Genomic DNA, 20484 nt, shown 5'->3' with positions numbered 1-20484 from the left:
GCAGGTTCAGGGGCGATCTGATGGCCCCCTATAAGTTTATCGTCGTGTTCACCAGGATCTGGGGGAATGATTGTTCACCAGAGCTCCCCAAGGGATGACAAGGTCGAATGGTTATAAATTCCTGCAAGACCATTTCAGGCTGGACATAAGGAAGAATTTCTTTGCTGTCCGAGCCTCCAAGGTGTGGAATAGCCTGCACCGGAGGTGGTTCAAGCTCCTACATTGAATGCCTTCAAGAGAAATTTGGATGCTTATCTTGCTGGGATCCAATGACCCCAGCTGACTTCCTGCCCTTTGGGCAGGGGGCTGGACTCGATGATCTTCCGTGGTCCCTTCCAGCACTAATGTCTATAAAATCTATGAAATGTATATTGTGTTCCATTTCAGGTTGTGGATATGTAGCAGACCACTACTTTTATTTTAATGTACTCTATAGTAGTGAGGACTTAAATGGGAGGTAATTTTAAGCTATGTTTAAACTCATGGCAATTATTTATGCGACTATGATTAACCTGTATAAAATGCTGGCAAAAATGGAGGTTAAAAGAATGTCATAAACCACATCAGTAATTAAAACAAGACCTGCCCCTGTATTATAGAAAGGATAACCTTTGTACAATACTGTTAGATACTAGTGTTGCCTGGGATCTCCAAAACTGCTTCAGGGTAGTTAGGTACCCAATTTAGATTGCAGGTCAATGGAATTTTGGACATCTAACTTATAAGTGCCATTAACATCTTTTTAAAGTTTGGGGATTCTTGTTTTCAATGAGTCCATTTGCTAATGGAAAGTAAGTTGAGTTGAAGAAGAAGAAACTCCTCATTATGAGCAGTTTTTATAACTTCTGGAAAATTTTCTTTTACAGGGGAGGAAATTCTTATGCAGCCTGACTTTTGAAAAAAAGATAAGGATGCGACATAAAGCGCTGTATCAGGATGGTACCATTTTTGCCCAGGCAGAATGTGGAGAAGTGGATATCGGGGAAGAGATGGTTAAGAAGGGGTTTGCTGAAAAATGCAAGTCTCCTCCCAATGCTGGCAGCTGTGAAGAGAAAAATTCAGATTCAGTTCAGTGCCTGGCTTGGAATGTAAAAGGTTCAGTTTCCTTGTGGGCAAACAGGAGCAACCCTGCCGTGTACAGCAGAAGAAAAGCGTGTTTTGGTGACCAGCTAGCTACCAGCCTAAGGAATTCTACTGGAAACCATATGCCACTTACCAAGTAAGACAACAGGGTGGTAGATGAGTGTGTTGGTGTTTCAATTAGACTGAAGGATATGAGTAAGAGAGGTGGTGTGAAGAAAAAAAAAAAGATTAATCAAATATATAGCTAAGTATGTTTTGTCTTCTACAAATGTTTGTGCTTTTTTAACTAACTAGAACATTTTTATGCAGGTTGTATTTCTGATGGTTGTTTAAAGTATGGACTTAGGACGTGTGTAGATGAAACGGGGGCCCTAAATAGAAGCAGTGGGTTTTAAAAAACACCGCTTCAATTTAGGGCTGATTAAAACTGTGTTGTGCACACACCCCGCTGACTTACGTGCCTCTTTCGGTGGGGAGGGGAGGGCAAGCTGCCAGTGATCGGAGTGGTCCCTGGGCTCTGGGGGTGGGATGGTGCTTCCCCCTGCGGCAGTGTCGGCCCTCCCCCAGGTGGCACCCGCCTGCAGTCGCGCAGCTTGGGAGGTCCCAGGGGGCACTGCGGTCATGGAGGGAAGCACCGGGACCCCGCACAGCTCAGGCATACAGGCTTTGGTGGGGGGGGGAAAGATCAGGCTCACTGCTTTCCTGGGCTGCTGCCAGGTTCCCTGCAGGGCTTCCTGCAGCGCCATGGTGCTGCATGGAGCCTGGTGCTTCACTCTGCAGTTGTAAGGGCAGCAAACTAAAACTCCTCAAAGACGTTTTAGCTTGCTGTGCTCCAAGTCGTTTAAGGTGTGTTATGCTACTGAATTTCCTACAGTGGCTGGAAATAACTTGCAATACGCTGCTGAGGCATGCAAACACCAACACCATTAAAGCAGTGCAAAAGCATTTAGCCTGTTTTAAAGTTTCATGCATACACGCCTCGTTTCATCTATACATGGCCTTAGATTTGTATTTGAAGCAATAAATGTCTGCAGAGATGAAGACTCTTAATTTACCTGAACACTTACATTGCCAATTATGTGGAATCAATGTTTCCGTTGAAACCATTTCATTGCCAGTTATGTGGAATGTGAAATACATTTTTTTTCTAGAAGGACAAATACTGTTTGGCTATTTATTAGTGTGGGAGAACAATTTTATGCTCCTATGAAATAAAGCCACCAGTCATAATTCAAAGTAAGCCTTAGGGGAAAAAAGGTATGTCTGTCTATGGTGTCTCATCTTACGTTGGCAAGAGGTTATTGGGGTTGGTGACTGCCGTCATCAGTATTTTTTTTATAAGGAAACTCATCATTATGGTATGTAGGATTGCCATGGGAACCAGGGACCAAGGGAAAGATTTGTGGGTGGGAAAGATGCTGCTCAGCACCTAGAAACTTAAGATAGCAGAATATTTTTTTTTTTTTTTTTTTTTTTTTTTTAAATCACTGGCACTTCATAGTTGGATAAACTATTTAGGAATTTCTAGAGCACCACTGAAGCAGTTGAGAGCAGCCTTCCCCCACAGTGTGGGCTGCAATTTTTTATTCAAATCTAGACCATCAAAATAAATGTCCACATTGATGTTTGTTGTAACTATAATTGGATGTACCTCTAAAGTAGCTTTCTAGTAAACTGCCTCATCCCTGAATAATTTTAACTAGTCAGCACTGCCTTCTGAGTTTTAGAGGAGCTTAGGGCCCAGTAAACAGTCCTCTCTTCCACTCAACAACAGCATTGCCTACAGAAATGTCTTTACTGATCTATTGAAACAGGTATGTGGCTAGCAGACAAAGACATCTTCTATTTCCATTTGGCCCCTTAATTGTCTTTAATGCTGTATATTTCACCTTATTTATTTAGAATTTGTGCATAACTACTGATGAAGGAAACAGGTCGTGAGAGGCAGTGATGAATTGTTATGAACCTAAAATCACAGTGTAAATATGTTACAAGTACTTGCAATGATTTGAAATAGTTTGTCAGAGAAGTACTGCATATATCAAATCATTGCTCTTAAATATGGAAAGAAATAATATTCTTATAATTATAGGTTGATTTGAGATCTGAACAGAAAAGAAAAGCTATAAAGTGCTTGGACCTGTTTTATAGTTAAAATATTTGAATTACAGAAAGGCTTGATTTGCCAAGGCTGCAATATGTTGTACTGAGGTTTTGGTCAGTAGGAATGGAATTTAATTGAAAGCCTTCCATTAAAAGTCTTTAGATGTAGTGGAAAGTTTGTTGCAAGCAAGTGAAATCTAATAGATATTTGTAGTATATAATTATTTTTTGGTGTGGCATACAAATTAGTTCGATGACCAGCATAGGAAGTTTACCATTCCAAAGAAATGAAGCATGACTGTGTGGATAGATGCTTATAAAATAGGTCTCTGGTTTTGATCAGTATGACTTGGGGAATTTTTATGGTAGCGGTTAAAGAATTACTATGACTTGATAACATGAGCGTCTGTATTTCCTTAACTTTATTTCATTTTTGTTAGGGAAAAAAATACAGCTTCTGACTTCAATGTGGGATCCAACATCAGTTTGGCAAAAATAAAACAGGATCAGGCACTATTTGAAGAGAATGAAAAGCTTAAAGGGGAGAGAGAAGCTGCTAAAGAACAGAATCAAATTCTCCTACAGAATTATAAAGAACTAGAATTGAAGATGCAACATCTTAAATGTGAACTGCAGGTACATGGAAGAGTGAGCAGAAACTCCATTCTCCTGGTGCCCTTTGCCATTAGGTCATATAGTGCAATCTGGTAATCTCATAATCTTGTGGTGATAGGCTTTTTTTCTCTCATTTCTCTCTTCTATACTCAGCTGGTTCCCTTATTTGGAAATCTGTTTCTACAAGAGCAGGGAAAAAGATGTCCTTGTATTAACAAATGGCCTGAATCTTCTTTTTCTAACATTGTGGTCTGAAACTATTTATTTATTTATTTATTGGATACTGAGATTGGTACATTTTGGCTATGAAATAGTAGTAGGCACATTTGAATCATCTCCAGCTTGTTGAATTGCAGAATAGAATGAAATGGATTGTTGCTTCAACTGTACGACCAAAACTAAAAAGAAACTCAAAAAGAAATGTGCATATGGTATTTCACGGTGAAAAGTACTGATCTTAGCTGAGAAGTACACAGTACAGCAGACGCTTGCCATTTGCAGGGGGATATGTTCCGAAGATCCCTGCGAATGGCGAAATCCACGAATACTGATGGGGGCTCCCTGTCAGACCCCACAGCTGCCCCCTGCTTTCCTCCCCCCCCCCCATTGTTTGTGGGGTTTCCCCACAGTGCCTGGGGACTGACTGCTTCCCCCCGAGCGCTGCCACAGTTGCTCCAAGCACCACTGCAGCTGCCTCTGGCGGTGGCAGCACAAAAAATGCCACCGCCTCCCTCCATGTCCCTGGTGCTTGCTCTCCGCCCACCTCCTGGCTCTGCCCTCCCCTGCGAATATTTGAATCTGCGAATCGAGTTCACGAATAGCGAGGGCTTCCTGTACTCTGGTAGTAGAGTTACTGATTTATTTTCAAAATGGATAAGTAAAACATGGTTTCAAATAATAGTGCCTGACAAAAATTATAAAAATGAGGGATTGTTCCCAGTTAAAGGGCTCTTAGATTCTGGCGAACACCAGAACTTAAATCATGTCAATTTCAGAAATCCCAAAAGAGAAGTTTTAAATTTTTAGTGCTTGGGGCTAGGCAGGTCTCTTCTCTTTCTGTAATTGTGAATTAGAGAAGGGAAGTCGTCAATGATGAATACAAGTTTTAGATATTGATATAGTGCCCTGCATTCAGATGCCTGTTGTTGTTCCCCACCTGCTGGACAGCAGATCAAATTGTAATGAACAGAAAGGAGAGCATGTGGGTGGTGTTCAGGTGGGACAGAGCAAGACTTTTCAGAGCCACCTTTGTTACTCATTTGAGACCAGTTGCCTCTGGTTAGGAGAGTGTTGCTCTTTCCCTGACCCAGAAGCTGTCCCAAGGGCTTCCATCTGAAGACAGCATCTATTATATACTACTCCTAAGTTATTTGAATACTTTTGAGTGTAGACAAGGGCCGGTTTTCATAGGGTATAGAACTTCTGCCTTCTGAGATTTGTGATTCTTTACTTCTTTCTATGTTTAAATATGAACTAGCTTTTTCTTTTAATTGCAAGTAAACTTGTTTAAATGAGAATATAGTGAGACAGTGCTTAAAAGCCAGGTCTGTCCTCTTGTTTCATGTGCTCTCGATTTGCAGGTTGAAGTTTTCTAAAACAAATTTGAATGCATGTTGTTACAAATTTTAGATTAAAATTCATAGTGAATTAAATGTATAAATGCTATTACTTTTAAATGCTGCTAGTGGTAGGGTATCTTACTTGAGTTTTGGAGAACTTTAAGACAAAAAAAAAATAGTGAAAATAAAGGGTGTTGCAACAAGTTAAGCAGGTACATAAGTTTACAAGAATGAATATACCTCAGTTCAACATAGCTTCTGGTACTGTAAACATTTAGATATAAGTCTTCTTAATAACTATCCTGAAAGTCTTTATACCTCTAAAAAAACAAACAAACAAAAAAAAATTGCTCAGAGCTAGCAATAGAAAGAACAAGTTAGAGCTTTATCAGGAATTTTTAAAATATATATATATTTTTTAATTTTGGTTTGTGTGCATAAGGCTGATAGCCCCTAAAGAACACTTAATGGCCCCCAAAGAAGGAATAAAAACCCCCCAACATATCTGATATATGACTGCAAGCCCTGTTGATGCCAGACTGGAAATCCTGGAGGTGGAATATATTTCCCCTTCTCCCTCCCAGTTCTCTTCCCCCTCTTCATTTTTTCTTACCAGTCTTGTTGACTTGAGGAAAATTATATCAGAGGTGGCATTGATCTACTGTTTTTTGGGGTTTTTTTGGGGGGTGGGGGGGTTGTTTGTGGTTTTATCACAGTAAGGAAATAAATGAATTTCTGGATTGTTTTTCTGGTACAGCAAAATGTTTTGAGTGTAAAATCTGAAATCCTGCTCATTAAACTTTAAACAAAAAAACCCCCCAACCACAACAAAATAGCTCACTGGAGCTCTTTAATGGTATGAAATGGGAAGAGAATGAAGAAGTGTGTGTGTGTGTGTGTGTGTAATAACACACATGCACATGCATTTTTAAAATCACAGTGTATGTGATTATATGCACATGCAATCATGTTTTATAGGCATTTTGTCTGTGTTTTAAAGCAATTTGGCTATATTACTGCGATTTTAGGTAGAGAAGAACTAGCGCTCTCTATTTTAGTAATAGAAGCTGACTGTGTTCTTCCCTTTTCCCTTATGGTAAAATAAAAAAACGCAATAAAAATGTAGGAAGAAAAGAAAGCTTCTAATGAAACTCATAAACATTTGGAGAAAACTTTGCAAACATGTGTAGGAACTAAAATGAGAAATCTGGCTGCCAAGTTCAAGATACTGAAAGAAGTTAGGTATGTACATCTCTCTTAAACTATATCATTTTTCTATAATTCCATTGCTTGCTTTTTTCCTTTTTAAAATGAGTCTCTGTTTACTCTTTTGTTTTCTATATGTTGTGGAAATTTTTATATTTCATATAAAAATTGATTTAAAAAAGTAACATAAATCAGTTTAGAGAAGACTTGCACTTTTTTTGAAAACCTCGAATGAAATCTGCACCTTCTTTTTCCATTTATCAATGTGATAAAGTTGTTCTTTTTAATGACCTTTGTGTTCTTTTCTTATCGTTGTAAATGGGGCTTAAAATCCCAAGTACTGCAGGAAACATTTGGATTAAAGCACCTACTTTTTTTTAAAAGCACTTGCACCACAAAGTATGTACCATATTTACTCAATTAGAAGACAGGGTTTCTCCCCCTTCCCCCATTTAATAAGGGGAGGAAAAAACCCTGGCCTTACAGTCAAACAAGGTGGGGCAGACAGCTGTGGCCAGGGTTGGGGCTGGAGCAGGAGCTGGGGCTGCAGCTGTTGCCTGTCCCCCTCTCCCTCCACCCCATGTGCCTCTGTATGCCCTAACCCTCCTCCCCTGCAACCTCCAGTCTCCCCCCACACCCTGTACTGCTTCTCCTTCTCTCCATCTCTGCTGCACTCCTCCTTACCTTTGCTCTGTGCCAGCAGGCTTTGTTTCTGCAGCCTGGGACACAGAGCGTGGCTCTAACCTGCCTCTGTAGCAGTGACAAGGAGCCAGCACTGCGCTATGGGCCAGGCTGGAGCAGCAAGTGCTGGCTCTGTGCCGTTGCTGCTACCGGCTGACCTGGAGCCATGCTCTGTGTCCCAGACTGCAGCAGCAACTAAGCCTACTAGTGCAGAGCAAAAGTAAGAGGGTGGGGGACTTCAGTGGGGGGAAATAGGAGGAAGGGGATGTGGGGACCTGAGGCTGGGGGTGGCAAGCTGCTTGCCTCTCTTGCTGCCTACCCCACTGCCTCTAAGCTCCCTGCCCCCCAGCACCACCCACTGCTTGTCCCATTACTAGCCCCCCATGTGCCCTACCACATGCCCCCACTGCTGCCTGGTCCTGTTCCCTACCACCTGCCCCATTACTGCCCCCCCTCATCACCTGCATGGGAGGGGGGGGAATTTAAGACGATTCTCCAATAATTAGATTCTGTATATGAAAAATTATAATGAATTTATAAATTTTGTGTGTAGAATCTGATTATTTGGGTCTTAACATCCAAGGTGGCTTTTTGTATTTGGGTAAACATGGTACACTAGTGATTAATTTGTATCTCTTTGTGTAGTTAGTTATATCTCTGCTCCTTTTTTGTATTTGCTTTTTGTTGTGTTGTAGGCAACAAAGTGAAACAATGGAGTTTTGAAGGATAGCTATAAAAAGTGCCTTTGTGCATATGGAGGAGACTAAGAAAAAAGTGATCATTTGCTTTAGTGAGAAAGGTCTCTTAACATGTTTAAGGGATAAACTGAGTATTAACCTTTCAAAGAGAGCAGTATGAGGCAGAGAATAGAGAAATAGAAAAATAAATAATAAATTGAAAGGGAGACAAGAAAGCAGTGAGGAAACTACAAGGAAGAAGGATGATAATTCTGTACCACAAGGAGCTACCTATATTTTGATGAATTTCTGTTATCTGTAGTTGGTTCTGAAACAGACTTAATGTGTTTGATATTTTAGAGCAATTATAAGTAACCCTGATGGGTGATATTTTTTTCTAGAACTTTTGGTGCTTGAAGAAAATTATATTTCCAAGTAAAATTGTCTTGTTGAATGCCTTTTTTTTGCCCCTCCCCTCACCAAATAGGCATAAAAAAATGAACGTTCGTTTTGGAGATGACTTATCAGAAGCTGTGGAAATAGTTACTGAAGGATGCCTTGCTACTCCGTTCTCCTTGGGAAATTTGGAGAAGATTTGGACAGAATATAACTTGGCTCAAGAGATGATTCAGTTATGCAGAAATGTGGTGAGTTGGATTTTTTCTGCAAAGCTGAAACTTGTAAGCTGTTGACAGCACGTTCTGCTTATAAATTAACTCTGCTATCATAAATACAGAATTGAAAACATCTATAGTGTCTTGGGTACTACATAAGCAGACTTTGCAGCATTTGCCAGGAACTAATGCATTTGTGGCTGGTTCATTTTATTTTTAAGAAAATTAAGCTTACTGTAAATCAGACTTGGGGGCATCTTAAATCTATCAAAGGATGGCAGGTAAGAGGTTTTATGCTGATAACAGAAAACTAGTTTCACCTTTAACTTTGGAGATGCTGGGCTCTCCATGGTACCCTTGCAAGTGCTTTTTGAGGCTGTGTACTAATTAGAGGAACTGTTTACTGCTGTTCTTATGTTAGGGAGAAAACAAGTGTATTAAACCTATGACAGCTGGCCTGGTGGCCTTGTGTGGGAGAGAGCTTTAGGGAACAGAGTTCATTTCCATGTTTTCGTTGCAGACCCAGGTCCTTCCCTGGTGTTGGCGTTTGCTGCTGCTAGACTCCATTTTTCATCTTCTCTTTGTTGCCAGAATATGCAGCAGCACAGACTGAATTGAGCTATTGAACACAGCTGATCTGAAGTAAGAAACGCTTTGTGTTAGAAGCACAGGGCAAGGATGATGTTTTATAATGGAGCATAATTATGATGCCTGTGTGGTAAACTTACTGTCTCCATTGGCATTATCCTCAAGCGTGCTGTGTTATTCCAGGTAGGCTGTTTGGAATACCAGAAGCAGTGTAGCCACTTCTTTGTGCCTGTGTGGGTGGGCTAATTGTGATCTGTGAGCCCCTCCTACATGTGCAGGTAAATTTGCAATGGGATCTAACTCCCACTCACTCACACCTTCTGCCATTCACCCACTTGCACCTCTGCCATGCTATGCATGCACGGCAACAGGCGTGATTGTGCATTAGATCCCATTACACCTTATTGGCAGCGCAGAGGGAGCCTGATCTTGGGGCTCCCTGCTGCACGGGTGCCGCACACACCTGCATGGCTTGGAGATGCAGCTGCCACAACCTTTGACCCTGCTACCCATGCAGATTAAAGCTTGATAGCAACCAGTTATAAAGTTAGTACATATTTTCAAGGTCTAACTTTATAGCTGGTTGGAGCTTTTTATGGCATAAGTACTTTGCATGTGTAGCTGGTCTCAAGGTAATTGCACAATTAACTAGTGTAGAGTGGGCCTCTCTTGCACAGTGGAAAGGATATGCTACCAGCTTAGGGGTTAGTTTATTTGGAGCAGAGCAGCATGCTGTTGAGGGTGGTGCTGCTGGGGATGATGAATTTACTGTGTAGACAGAGCCAGTGCTTACCTATCTTATAATTGTGTTGCAGAGGTTAAAATATTGTTAGTAAGGGGTCTTGATATATTTGGATGGAAGGTGTTGTGTTAGAGTAACTAACTCTTGTATAGTGGTCTTAATCCATAGATCTCAAGGTGCTTTAGATAGCAAGGTGTCATAAATGCAAAGTAACATCCCATTAGTGTGTCTAGCTTTCTTTTTACACCTTTCTGAGTTGGAAGTGGCTTTAAGGCTCAGTTCAGTATTTCTTTAGACAAAATAACCCCCAGGGATTTGTCACTGCTAGAAAAAAGTAATTTCTAAAAAGATTTCAAACCAGTAGAAAACAGTGTCTTAATCTTTTCTTAATTGTAAATGAAAATCTTTTAAGCAAGTCTGCTTAATTGCTAAGCATTGCAGAATTATACTGCTACATTAACTTATGAAATGGAGTAGAAAATGACCTATTAAGAGAAGTTAAATGACTCTTATTTTCTTCATCTGTAAATATTTTAAAGTGTTCAGTTCTTAGTAATTTATCAGGTTACTTATAAACTAACCTGTTTGTTTAAAAAAAAAAATCATGCTATATAAGTAATACCTACTGCTAACACAGAGTTTAACATTAAAACAAATGAGAATTTTAGTTTGATTAGTTTTATAGAGAGCTGGGCAGAAAGAAATGGAAATAGGCTAGTTTCCATGGCTGAGATTGACAGAGAACAAACAGAAAAGGATGTTTGTAAGCTTAGATATACTTTTTCTTCAGGAAATTTCCTGATTCCAGAACAGTGGTTCTCAACATGTGTAGGCTTAAGGCACCTGTTAAACGGTCACTCTTACCTTTTGCTCATTCTTAGACTACAGAAAAAGAATAAAACGATTCTTCTATTTCAGAGAACTCAGGAAGGCAACAATAGGTCAGAATATTTTTTACACAATGCATTCCTATTTGAAATTTCTGAGTTTACCTTATAAATTATAGGTAGCTGTTTGCACGCTTAACAGTGCTAATATCGCATTGCACCCATAAAAGGATCTTGGTGCCCCAGCACCCTTGTTGAGAATCCGTGTTCTAGAAGAAGCAGCAGCACCTGAGGAGGAGGGGGGAATTTTTGCTTACTTTCGCCCCCTGTAATCGCATTATTTTAAGCACCTCATAAGTCTGTTCATGTTGACATTCTGGTTGCCTTATTATATGTTGTTTTGCTCTCTTGTTGCTCTCCTGTTTTATCAGTTATGTCTTCTGTTGTTATAAACAGGGATCTGGGTTTTCCATTTTCTGGGACACCTAAAGCCCTGTCCAGAGTGGGAGGGGGCGGGGCCTGAGAATCAGAGCTAGGGCTTGGCTCAGACTTGCTTTCCCTCCTGTAGCCTTTGGGGTAAGTAAAGCTTGTGGGGGAGCTGAGGTTTGGGGGCATGGGGTGCAGCTGGGGACCCCCTTTGGTGCTAGGGGGGGCTGTGGGTTGGGAATAAGAGGCACCGGCAGGGCCCTGTGGGTCAGGTGCAGGTGATGCTGTTTGGGGGGTAGGCCTGTAGGGAGGGCTGGCAGGGGGCAGGGCAGGGATGTGTGTGTGGGGTCAGAAGGAGCAGGTAGGGTTGACTGCTGCAGGGGAACCTGGTCAATATCCCTGTGTTGGGACCCAGCCCCGCTGCACCCTGCCCTGGGGGTAGGGATGGGTGGGCAGGCAGGGTCTCTTACCTGTGTGCCTGGCAGCATTGAAGAGCCAGGATACCTGCCCTGCCACCTGCTCCTGCAAGGGATGCAGCTTCAGGAATGCCACAGCATGCAGGGTGCTGCTGCTGTAGCAATGGGCTACCACCCTCTCACCTGCCATGAACCAGGGCAGGTGCAGGCTGCTGCTGCCATCCCCTATTGCCTGCAAGAGGTCAAAGTGGTTTGCACCTGGTGCCTGCAGCTCCTAGCTGCTGCTGCTGCCGCCAACTCCTGGTAGCAACGAGACTTAAGTGAGCAGCAGGAAAATGGCAGGCAGTATGTGGTACCTCTTGGCCCGTTGCATCTCTCCAGCTCTGGGAGGGGCCTGTAGGCAAATCTATGGGGAAGGGGGGGGCATAGGTGACAACTGTGCAGTGCCATGGCTGCCCCACTGCTCCAAGGTGTTTGGTCTGGCTGGGCTGCAGCTCCATTAGTTGTATCCCACAGTGCTGAGATTTAAGTGGTGGCAGCTGAGCCCACATGGTGGGGGAGGGAGCGCATACTGTGCCCTTGCTCACAGGGTTGAGTTCCCCCAGCACAGGGTTGGTGGCTGGGGCTGGGAGAGCCACAGCCCTCCACCTTGGAGCACAGCAGGATTCCTTCCCCTGCCCCCCCTGGGACTCACTGTCTGCTCCACCCTACCCTGAAGTGCTGTGATACCTTACCACCTTGGTGCCCTCGCACTTGCTTTTGCTGCCCACCCCTAAGGCTGTCTCTGCTTGCAGGTTATGCCAGCAGGGCTGGTGGTGGCAGCTCAGGGCGGTGCAGGTCATGCTGGCAGGCCTGGGGGGCTCTGTCCTGGGAGTGAGGGGCACTGGCATATCAGGGCTGCTCAGAGCCACAGAACAGCTGAGGGGAAAGCCACAGCTGGACCTGTGTCCTCATGAGTGAAGTGAGGAGGGGGAACTCTGATTTTTCCATCATAAACCAAAAACAAATGTAGAGGTACACTGATAAGTTGGTCCATATTGTATTGGTACTGATAAAAGGAAAATTGACATTATAACAATCTACCTTTTTTTGGCTAATGTGACCAATAATGTTATCGATAAATGCCGTATGCATGCACGCAGCCATGAGTGCAGCCTAGGAGGTTGGAGAGCAGTGTTTGTGGGGAGGGGGGAGATAGAGGCCACTGCAGTGTGGGAGGGAGAGGGGCAGGGGCAGCTGCACAGCCAGGCTGGGGAGTGGGATGGAGTTGCAGCTCGTCCAGGGAGCGTGGGGGAGTGTGGCTCCCACTGCTGCGTGCAACCCTGGGGGCATGTGTCCTGCAGATCTGTGCATGGGGCGAGGGCAGGCTATCCACTGCGCACTCGGGGCTGGAGGCTGTGTCAGCTTCATCCTGGTGGTGGTGGGGGCTGGGCCTTGGTTGTGCTTGGGGTGGGTGGTGGCGGTTCTGGGAGGAGGAGTTACGGTGAATTTTGGGGTGGCTGTAGCCCCCCTGTCCTGTAGGTCCCTTCCAGCACCACTGCTGCCTGCCCCAAGTGCAGCCTGGGCCCAGGTGCTCTTCTCCCCCCCCCCGCCCGGGAAGAGCCAGCCCTGAGTGCTCAGCAGCAGCCTGTCCTTGCCCCACACGCAGATCTGGGGGGCACATGTCCCCCATGTTTTCCCCAGGGGGCACACACAGCAACAGGAGCTGCCCCCACTCCCTGCAGTCCCCCAGACAAACCATGCCTCTGTCCTGTACCCTGCCCTGCCCTGGCTGTGCAGTGCCTGCCCCTGCCCCATTCCTCCCTCACTGCAGGGGCCTCTATCTGCCCCTTTCCTCCAACAGACTTCCCAACTGGACGCTGCTGTCCAAGCTACCAGGCTGTATACTGGCAATCGGATCGGTATCAGCCAATATGGCTGGTTAATAATTGGCCATCGGTATTGGCCCAAAAAATCTTTTTTAAGTTTGTTCTTTTTTTTTTAAGTTGTCCTTATCACCCTTCTGTGATTTTGGGGTGAGATTTTAGGACAAATATGAAGGAAAATTAGCTGAACAAGTGCTAGAAAGGATGCAGTGTCATTTGACTGGTGAAAAAGACCTATCATCTCAACATATTTGATCAGTAGGAGGTAATTATGTGGGCTTAGTACCATCTGCAGTCAGGCAGTAGTTTTCTGTCTGGGAATTTTAGAGATCTTTTCACGTAAAAATATTTTAAGTTTTTATTCTGGCTTGGTTTGCTATAATTTGGCAGACCAGAGCCTTATGGTTCCTAACTCTGCTGGGTGTGAAAGGCTAATTCTAAGATAGACTGGTAGAAAAGTTTTAGTTTTTACTTTAACAAAAAAGAAAAAAAAGACCTGAGATGGGAAGCTCAGAGGATTACATGGAATCTAGCTGAGTTACAAAGAGAGAGCTGTAAAATCTCGTTTGATTGCTCTTCTGAGCAGTGGAGCTCCATCACTTTGAAAGGTTCCTGTTCGCTCAGGAGAATAAATTTGCCATAGTAGTGTTGGTAGCAGTTTGAAGAGAAAAGTAGAGTAGAAAGGCAGTTCTGCCAAGGGTCATCCCCCCAGCACACCTGAGACCAGCAGAGACAAATGGAAAAGTGTGTGCAAGCCTAGAGTAGCCTGAAGAATTAATTTAGACACTGGACCATATTGGTTAATGAACACTTTGTAAAGAGACATACTGTTAAATGATGTACATTTGTTGATTTAAGTTTGATCTAGTTATCTCTTCTTATATTTAAATGGTGGCTTGCAGTTCTGTCTACAATTGAAAAGATATTAATTATAATATATTTGTTGGTTGCAGAGTTTACTAATGACTTTATTCCATATGGATGTGTGGGACCTGTCCATAGGAAACGTATTGAACCCAGATTGTCCAGTTTTTGTCCAAAATCTGTTTGTCTACTTTCTTATTCTGTTAATTTAAATAACTAAAAGCATATTTCATGGCTGCATCTTTATGGGCACTAGCCTAAATAGGATAACTGATATTTTTCCTATCCTCCTTTTCTTCATTATCCTTATTCTCTTGGTATGACATCTGGAAAAAGTCTCTGAGCTCTTTGGAGCAAGGATCTTGTCCTCTGTGGTTTAGGAGTCATACAGTACATCTAAAATAAAAAAGCAAACTTAAATAAATAAATCCAGTATATTTAGCATGAAAAGAAGACTGCCAGATGCTGAGCAGATCCTGTGACCTTAATTTTCAGTGTCATGGCCTCCTCCTCATGCTGGGTTGACTGTAATTCTGGATTGCTAGGTTAGGTTGACTTTAACCCTTCTGTATTTGTGTTTGTGTGCAGTCTGAAATGACTGGCTCCTGAGCTGGTATAGTGAGTCTAACTGATACCAGAGCTGATATGGAAAAAACTGACTCTCAAGTAGATCTAATTTGGCGAGTTCTTGACCCTGTTGCTTATGCAGGAAAGATTTGTGCTTCTGTCTGGAAAGGACTGCCATTTCTTATTGCTGTTTTATAACTGCATCTCTGTAACAGGAATATTAAATATCATCTAAGCATTTACTGGCCTGTCTGGAAGATCTGATTTGTTGTCTGGCCTGTGATGCAATTGAACAAACACAAGTAGTCCCTTAAATGGGAGAGATATTTGGTGGGAGCTAACCCTGGTAACTCTGAGTCATGTATTGGTTTTTTTGGGGGCTGGTCAGCACCAGTCATGATTGTTTTAATCAGACTTTTCTCTGAAGTCAGTCAGAGCAGTTTTGGCTTTTGAAGCATGTGTTTTTTGGGGGGATTTTTTTGGGAGGGGTGTTTGTTGGAATAATCTGTTTTAGTTTACAAGTTGTGTGAGGAGTTTTTATCTATAAGTTTGAACATCACCTGTCAGTGTTACATAAGTGTTTTGTATGAATGTGGTTGTTTTATTTGAAGAGCAAATTAGTACTGAGCAAGGACTTGATTTTGGGGAAGTGTCCCTTAGTTTAATCCATCTCTTGGGAAAAAAATCATCAGTCAGTTTCCAGGCTACCTTGTTCCCAAATTGCAGGACACAGAGAAGGAAACGACTTAACTGTCAGTTGGGCTCCAGAGTTCTCTCTCCATTGTTCTCGTAAGGAAGTTTTCACTGTCTGATTTTTCAGGCTGTTTTAACTGGTTTCTTGACTCCAGTCCATGAAATTCTCCATTTCTTGTCCTAAAGAAAATTGGACATGTTAAATGCATACAGTAGCTGTTAGAATCCATCAGGGAAGAATTTAGCTTTATACAAATTGTGTATTTTGTTCTCTACCAGCTTGTAGCGTGGTTATGCTTAATTGTAAGAGATACAGTATTTGAAGCAGTGGATACAGTAGGAACATCACGTTCTTATTCAAGCATAAGTTGTTGTAACCTGATAAGGTTGATAAATATTTTATAAATCAGAAAAGAAAGTACTGTAGGTTTAGAAAGTAAAACTTGATTATACTACATACTTGCAAGGAGCTTGAATGTGATTTGACAAATTGCTCTTTTTTTCCACATAGACTGAAGGGGAGAGCTTGATTCTCAAAAGAAATGAGGTGCAACAGAGTCTGTACCATGCAGTGGAAGAATTCATTCTGGAAGTGGATCAGCTGCCTCTCTCTGAGCGCTCAAGAACTTTACAGGTTGGAAAGTAATTATTGCCATAATTTGTTAAATGCTTCTCATCTGCTTTTTAAGTTCAGTGTAATAGTTGAAAGCTTTCAACTACATTGAATAGAACAGTGGTTTTCAACCTCCTTTTCATTTGCAGGCCCTGTTAGAAATTTCAAATGGAAGTGCAGACCCCTTTGAATTATAAGTGTAGATAATCACATACTTTTAATTAATCATAATAATTTTTGTGGACCCCTTAGTAGGGGTGCACCAGTAGAGATTTTGGGGTCTGATACCAATAGTTGATTTTTAAGGAGGCATATTGGCTGATACCGATCCAATTTCTGATACAGCTGTGTGCAGCGGATAAGTCTGTTGTGGTGGAAGATGAAGGGGCATTGGGGTGGGGGGCGCAGATCAAGGCCCCTGCATTGTGGGAGGGAGTGGGGCTGGGGTAGGTGCTGCCCAGGTGGTGCATGGGATGAAGCTGCAGTTTTTCTGGGGGTGGGGTGCCTCCTGCTGCTGTGTGCCCCTGGGGGCAGAGGTATGTGTGTGTGCTGCCGCCGCGCGCGCTGCTCCCCCCCTCCCCCGATCAGGGCAGGGCAGGCTGCAGCTGTGGGCTGGGCCTGGGTTGTGTTTGGGGTGGGCGGCATGGTGCTGGGAGGGGAGGTTATGGGAGGGCTGCAACCACCCCATATTTTGCCATAGTCCCTCTCCCAGCACTGCTGCCATACAGCCCAAACGCAGCCCTGGCCCAACTGCCTCCTGCTTCCATATGCTGGGAAGAGCCTGGCACAGCCCCAGCCCCAGGTTGCAGCTGCCTCCCCCCACCTCCCCAGTGCAGATCCAGGGGCATGCCTCCCCCCCCCCCCCCGTTATCCTCCCAGGGTGTATGTGTACAGCGGCAGGAGCCATGCCCATCCCCAGACAAACCGTGCCCCATCCCGCCCCAGCTGGGCAGCGCCTGCCCCAGCCCGCTACTCCCTTCCTCACTGTGGGGGTGTTGATCTGCCCCCACATATCCCTTCCCTCCCCCCTCCCCTTCCATCACAAGAGACTTACCAGCTGCACACAGCTCTCCAAGCTGCCAGGCTGTGCTCCTCACTGCCTGTGTCCTGCGCTGTGGCTGCGCGTATGTATGGACATTTATTGGCCAAATTATCTGCCACATCAGGCTAATTTCTGATGCATTCAGTTTTCTTTATATCGGTCCTGATCCAATATTGGACCAATGTATTGGTGCACCTCTACCCCTTAGACAGAAGTCTGTGGACCACAGGTTGAAAAAACAGTGGACTAGAGCCTTGTGTCATTGCTCTGAGGTTAATTGTACCACTGACCTTTTTATGGCTCCCTTGAGATCACTCCACTTGGGTGTTACCCTTCAGAAATTACTTATGGTGGAAGTCCATGACTTTTTCCTCCAGACTCAGAGTATAGGCTGCAGTTCCTCCCCTGAGATCACTTCAGCTGGTGACTAGCCAGCTTTTACAAGGGCTATTTACTTTAGTCCATATAATAAAACAATACAAAATCTGCTTTCATGCTAAGCTTATCAGGTATCAGCCCTCCCCAGAGTGAGATGAACTGTGGCAGAGGCTATGAGTATATGGGATATTCTAGAGCAGTGGGTTTCAACCTGTGGTTCTGCTGACCCCTGGGGGTCTGTGGAGCATGTCTAGGGGGTCTGCAAAAGGTGGCTGTAAAGATGGCGGCCCCACCTGAATGGGAGTGCCACTGGTGCTGCTGCTGTTCCCTTTGCAGCCAGAGGCTGCTTGGATGCCAGGAGCGGGCAGCCCAGCGCCAGCAGGCAGAGTGCAGCTAGGCAGCCCCACTTCATCCTGCTACTGCTGCTGCTTCATGTGGGACCCTGCAATGCTGCAGCTCCGTGACTCCTCTGCTCGCCTGACAGTATCAGTCTACAAACTGGAACAGGTGTGTGTGTGAGAATTTCCATTTGGAAAACTGGCAGTGTCTAGAGGCACTCACGGAAAGGTTAGGTTCTACAAAACTCCTGGGAGGCCACCAGTAAGTCTGGTGTGGTATAAGGGATATCTTCTAGCTTAGTCTGTGTCCCGACTTCTTTACAACACATCTAATGCATGTGAATGTCTGAGAATTTTATGCGGCAATCTGGGGGAATCCCTGGGTGAATGGTTGCTTGTGTATTCAGGGGACTGTACCTGATGGCTTTCATCAAGAAGCTTCAACTCTGAATTTCTTGAGTAAGAAAAAACAACTTTGACGTATTCAAAACCCTTGATAGCTTTTTGGCTGGAAGCGAGTTGACACTGGACAGTGATGTGAAAAATGAAATCAAGGAACACTTGCTGGTGCTCAAATCTCAGTTTCACCAGTGCCTTCCTGAAATGGGCAGTTAGAATGAGTGGATACATAACCCCTTTGTAGCAGACTGTAACTTGAGGCTCTGTCTAGAAGAGCAAGTACTTGAGTTATACTGTGTCGGGAGCCTGAAACTTGAATTCAGGCAGGATCCTCTTGCCTAATTCTGGTTGAAAATAAAGAAGTAGTATCCTGATATGACAGATAAAGCCATTAAAGTCTTGATGCCATTCACCACCATGTACTTATGTGGAAGTGGGTTTTTGGCCTTAGTATCAATGAAAATGGTTTCTTCCTGTTGGTCTTCCACCCTGTTGGACAAGATGCAAAGCATCCCAGGGTGGGAGATGGGCCCACAATTGACGCAGATCAAGTGAGAGAACACCTCAAGAGGCTCAACATCCATAAGTCTGCAGGCCCGGACAGAATGCACCCGAGACTCCTGAAGGAGCTGGCGGATATCATAGGGCACCCCATTGCAAACGTATTTGAAAACTCATGGTGCTTGGGAGATGTACCAGAAGACTAGAAAAGAGCCAACGTGTTTCCCATCTTCAAGAAAGGAAGGAAGGAAGATCCAGGGAATTACAGGCCAATCAGTCTGATTATCCATCCCTGGGAAAATCCTGGAGAAAATTATCAAGGGTTCCATCAGCAGCTGGTTAGCAGAAGGCAACTGTCTGAGTGCCAGCCAACATGGCTTTGTTGCTGGAAGGTCTTGCCTTACCAACCTCGTCTCCTTCTATGACCAGGTGATGCATTGCCTGGACAAGGTTGATGTCATGTATCTGGATTTCAAGAGAGCCTTTCTTTTGGTCTCCCATGATGTCCTCATGGTTAAGCTGGAGAACTGTCCCATGGATGGGGAACTGGCTCCGGGGTTGGACCCAAAGAGTATTAGTTGATGGGAGCAAATCAACATGGTGCAAGGCGACCCAGTGGTGTCCCTCAGGGCTCAGTACTTGGGCCAGTACTCTTAAACTTCAATCTAGATTCGGGTGTCAGTTGTGGATTGGCAAAGTTCATGGACGACACTAAACTATGGGGGAAGGCAGTCATGCTGGAGGGCAGGCTGGAATTACAAGCCAACCTGGACAGGCTTACAAGGTGGATGGACCAAAACCTGATGGCATTTAGCGTAGAGAAAGTGCAGGGTGCTCCACCTTGGGAGGGAAAACTAGCATCATACTTACAGTGCTATGCTCACTAGCACCACAACTGAAAGAGACTTGGGGGTCTTGGATAACCACAAAATTAACATGAGCTGCCAATGCAATGCTGTAGCTGCCAAAGCAAACCAAACTCTGGCATGCATCCACTGATGCATCTCAAGCAAAACTAGGGATGTCATTCTCCCGCTTTACTTGGCCTTAGTGAGGCAGCAGCTGGAGTACTACATTCAGTTTTGAGCCTCCTGTGCGGGCCGGGCCCCGATCGCGCCCTTGTCGCCATGTGCGGCGGTGATTCCGATCCCATTCTGGCCGCCATGGGCAAGCCGGGGGCGAACCGGGGTCGTACCGGACCTGTCTCCGGTGCACACGGGCTGTGGCTGTCAGCCTGGGCACGCGGGGTGGGAGAAAACCGCGAAGCGGCTTGTGCACGTGAGTTAGAATTAGTCACGGAGGCGTAACGGTTGATTGAAAAGATTGTTTACTTACACCCAAAGATGGTATCGGTGTAAGCTGGATAAATTTCCAGGCACAGCTCCCGCTTGAACCCTCATTGGAGGACTCTGACAAAACGATTGCTCCCATGGAGTTTGCTAGGCTCCGTGGGTCCGGTTAAGTTGGGTTCGAAAAGCTTCCCCAGAGTTATTCAGGCTCCGCGGGTCCGATAAGTTTTCCCCGGAGTTTGCTAGGCTCCGCGGGGTCCGAAATTACAGGAAAGGGATACGTCTACAGGAAAGGGATGCACTTGGCGACGGGGAGAGGCGAGAAGCGAAAGCTCTGTAGGCTCGGTTCTATTGCCTCCCTTGCCTGCTTAGGGGAGGCGTGTCGGGTCCGCGAGGGT

General features: G+C 44.5%; 1 protein-coding gene across 7 annotated transcripts in view; it reads left to right on the top strand.

The window, feature by feature from the left end:
* The window catches only part of STK31 (serine/threonine kinase 31), an 89895-nt gene that overhangs the window by 24091 nt on the left and 45320 nt on the right, over positions 1 to 20484 (top strand). For all 7 annotated transcript variants that reach the window (XR_002093700.2, XM_019498053.2, XM_019498049.2 and 4 more), the window contains exons 7-11: positions 867 to 1219; positions 3627 to 3822; positions 6487 to 6602; positions 8412 to 8571; positions 16038 to 16160. Coding sequence is in view for 6 of the 7 variants with exons in the window: in XM_019498053.2 (XP_019353598.1) it covers positions 867 to 1219; positions 3627 to 3822; positions 6487 to 6602; positions 8412 to 8571; positions 16038 to 16160 (948 nt within the window). In the remaining variant the exon portion in view is untranslated. The remainder of the gene's footprint in view (positions 1 to 866; positions 1220 to 3626; positions 3823 to 6486; positions 6603 to 8411; positions 8572 to 16037; positions 16161 to 20484) is intronic.

Source organism: Alligator mississippiensis, chromosome 5 (genome assembly GCF_030867095.1).
Source record: "Alligator mississippiensis isolate rAllMis1 chromosome 5, rAllMis1, whole genome shotgun sequence".
Classification (NCBI taxonomy): Eukaryota; Metazoa; Chordata; order Crocodylia; family Alligatoridae; genus Alligator; species Alligator mississippiensis.
The sequence above is the reverse complement of the archived record's forward strand: the minus strand, read 5'-3'. Positions and strand labels throughout refer to the sequence as shown.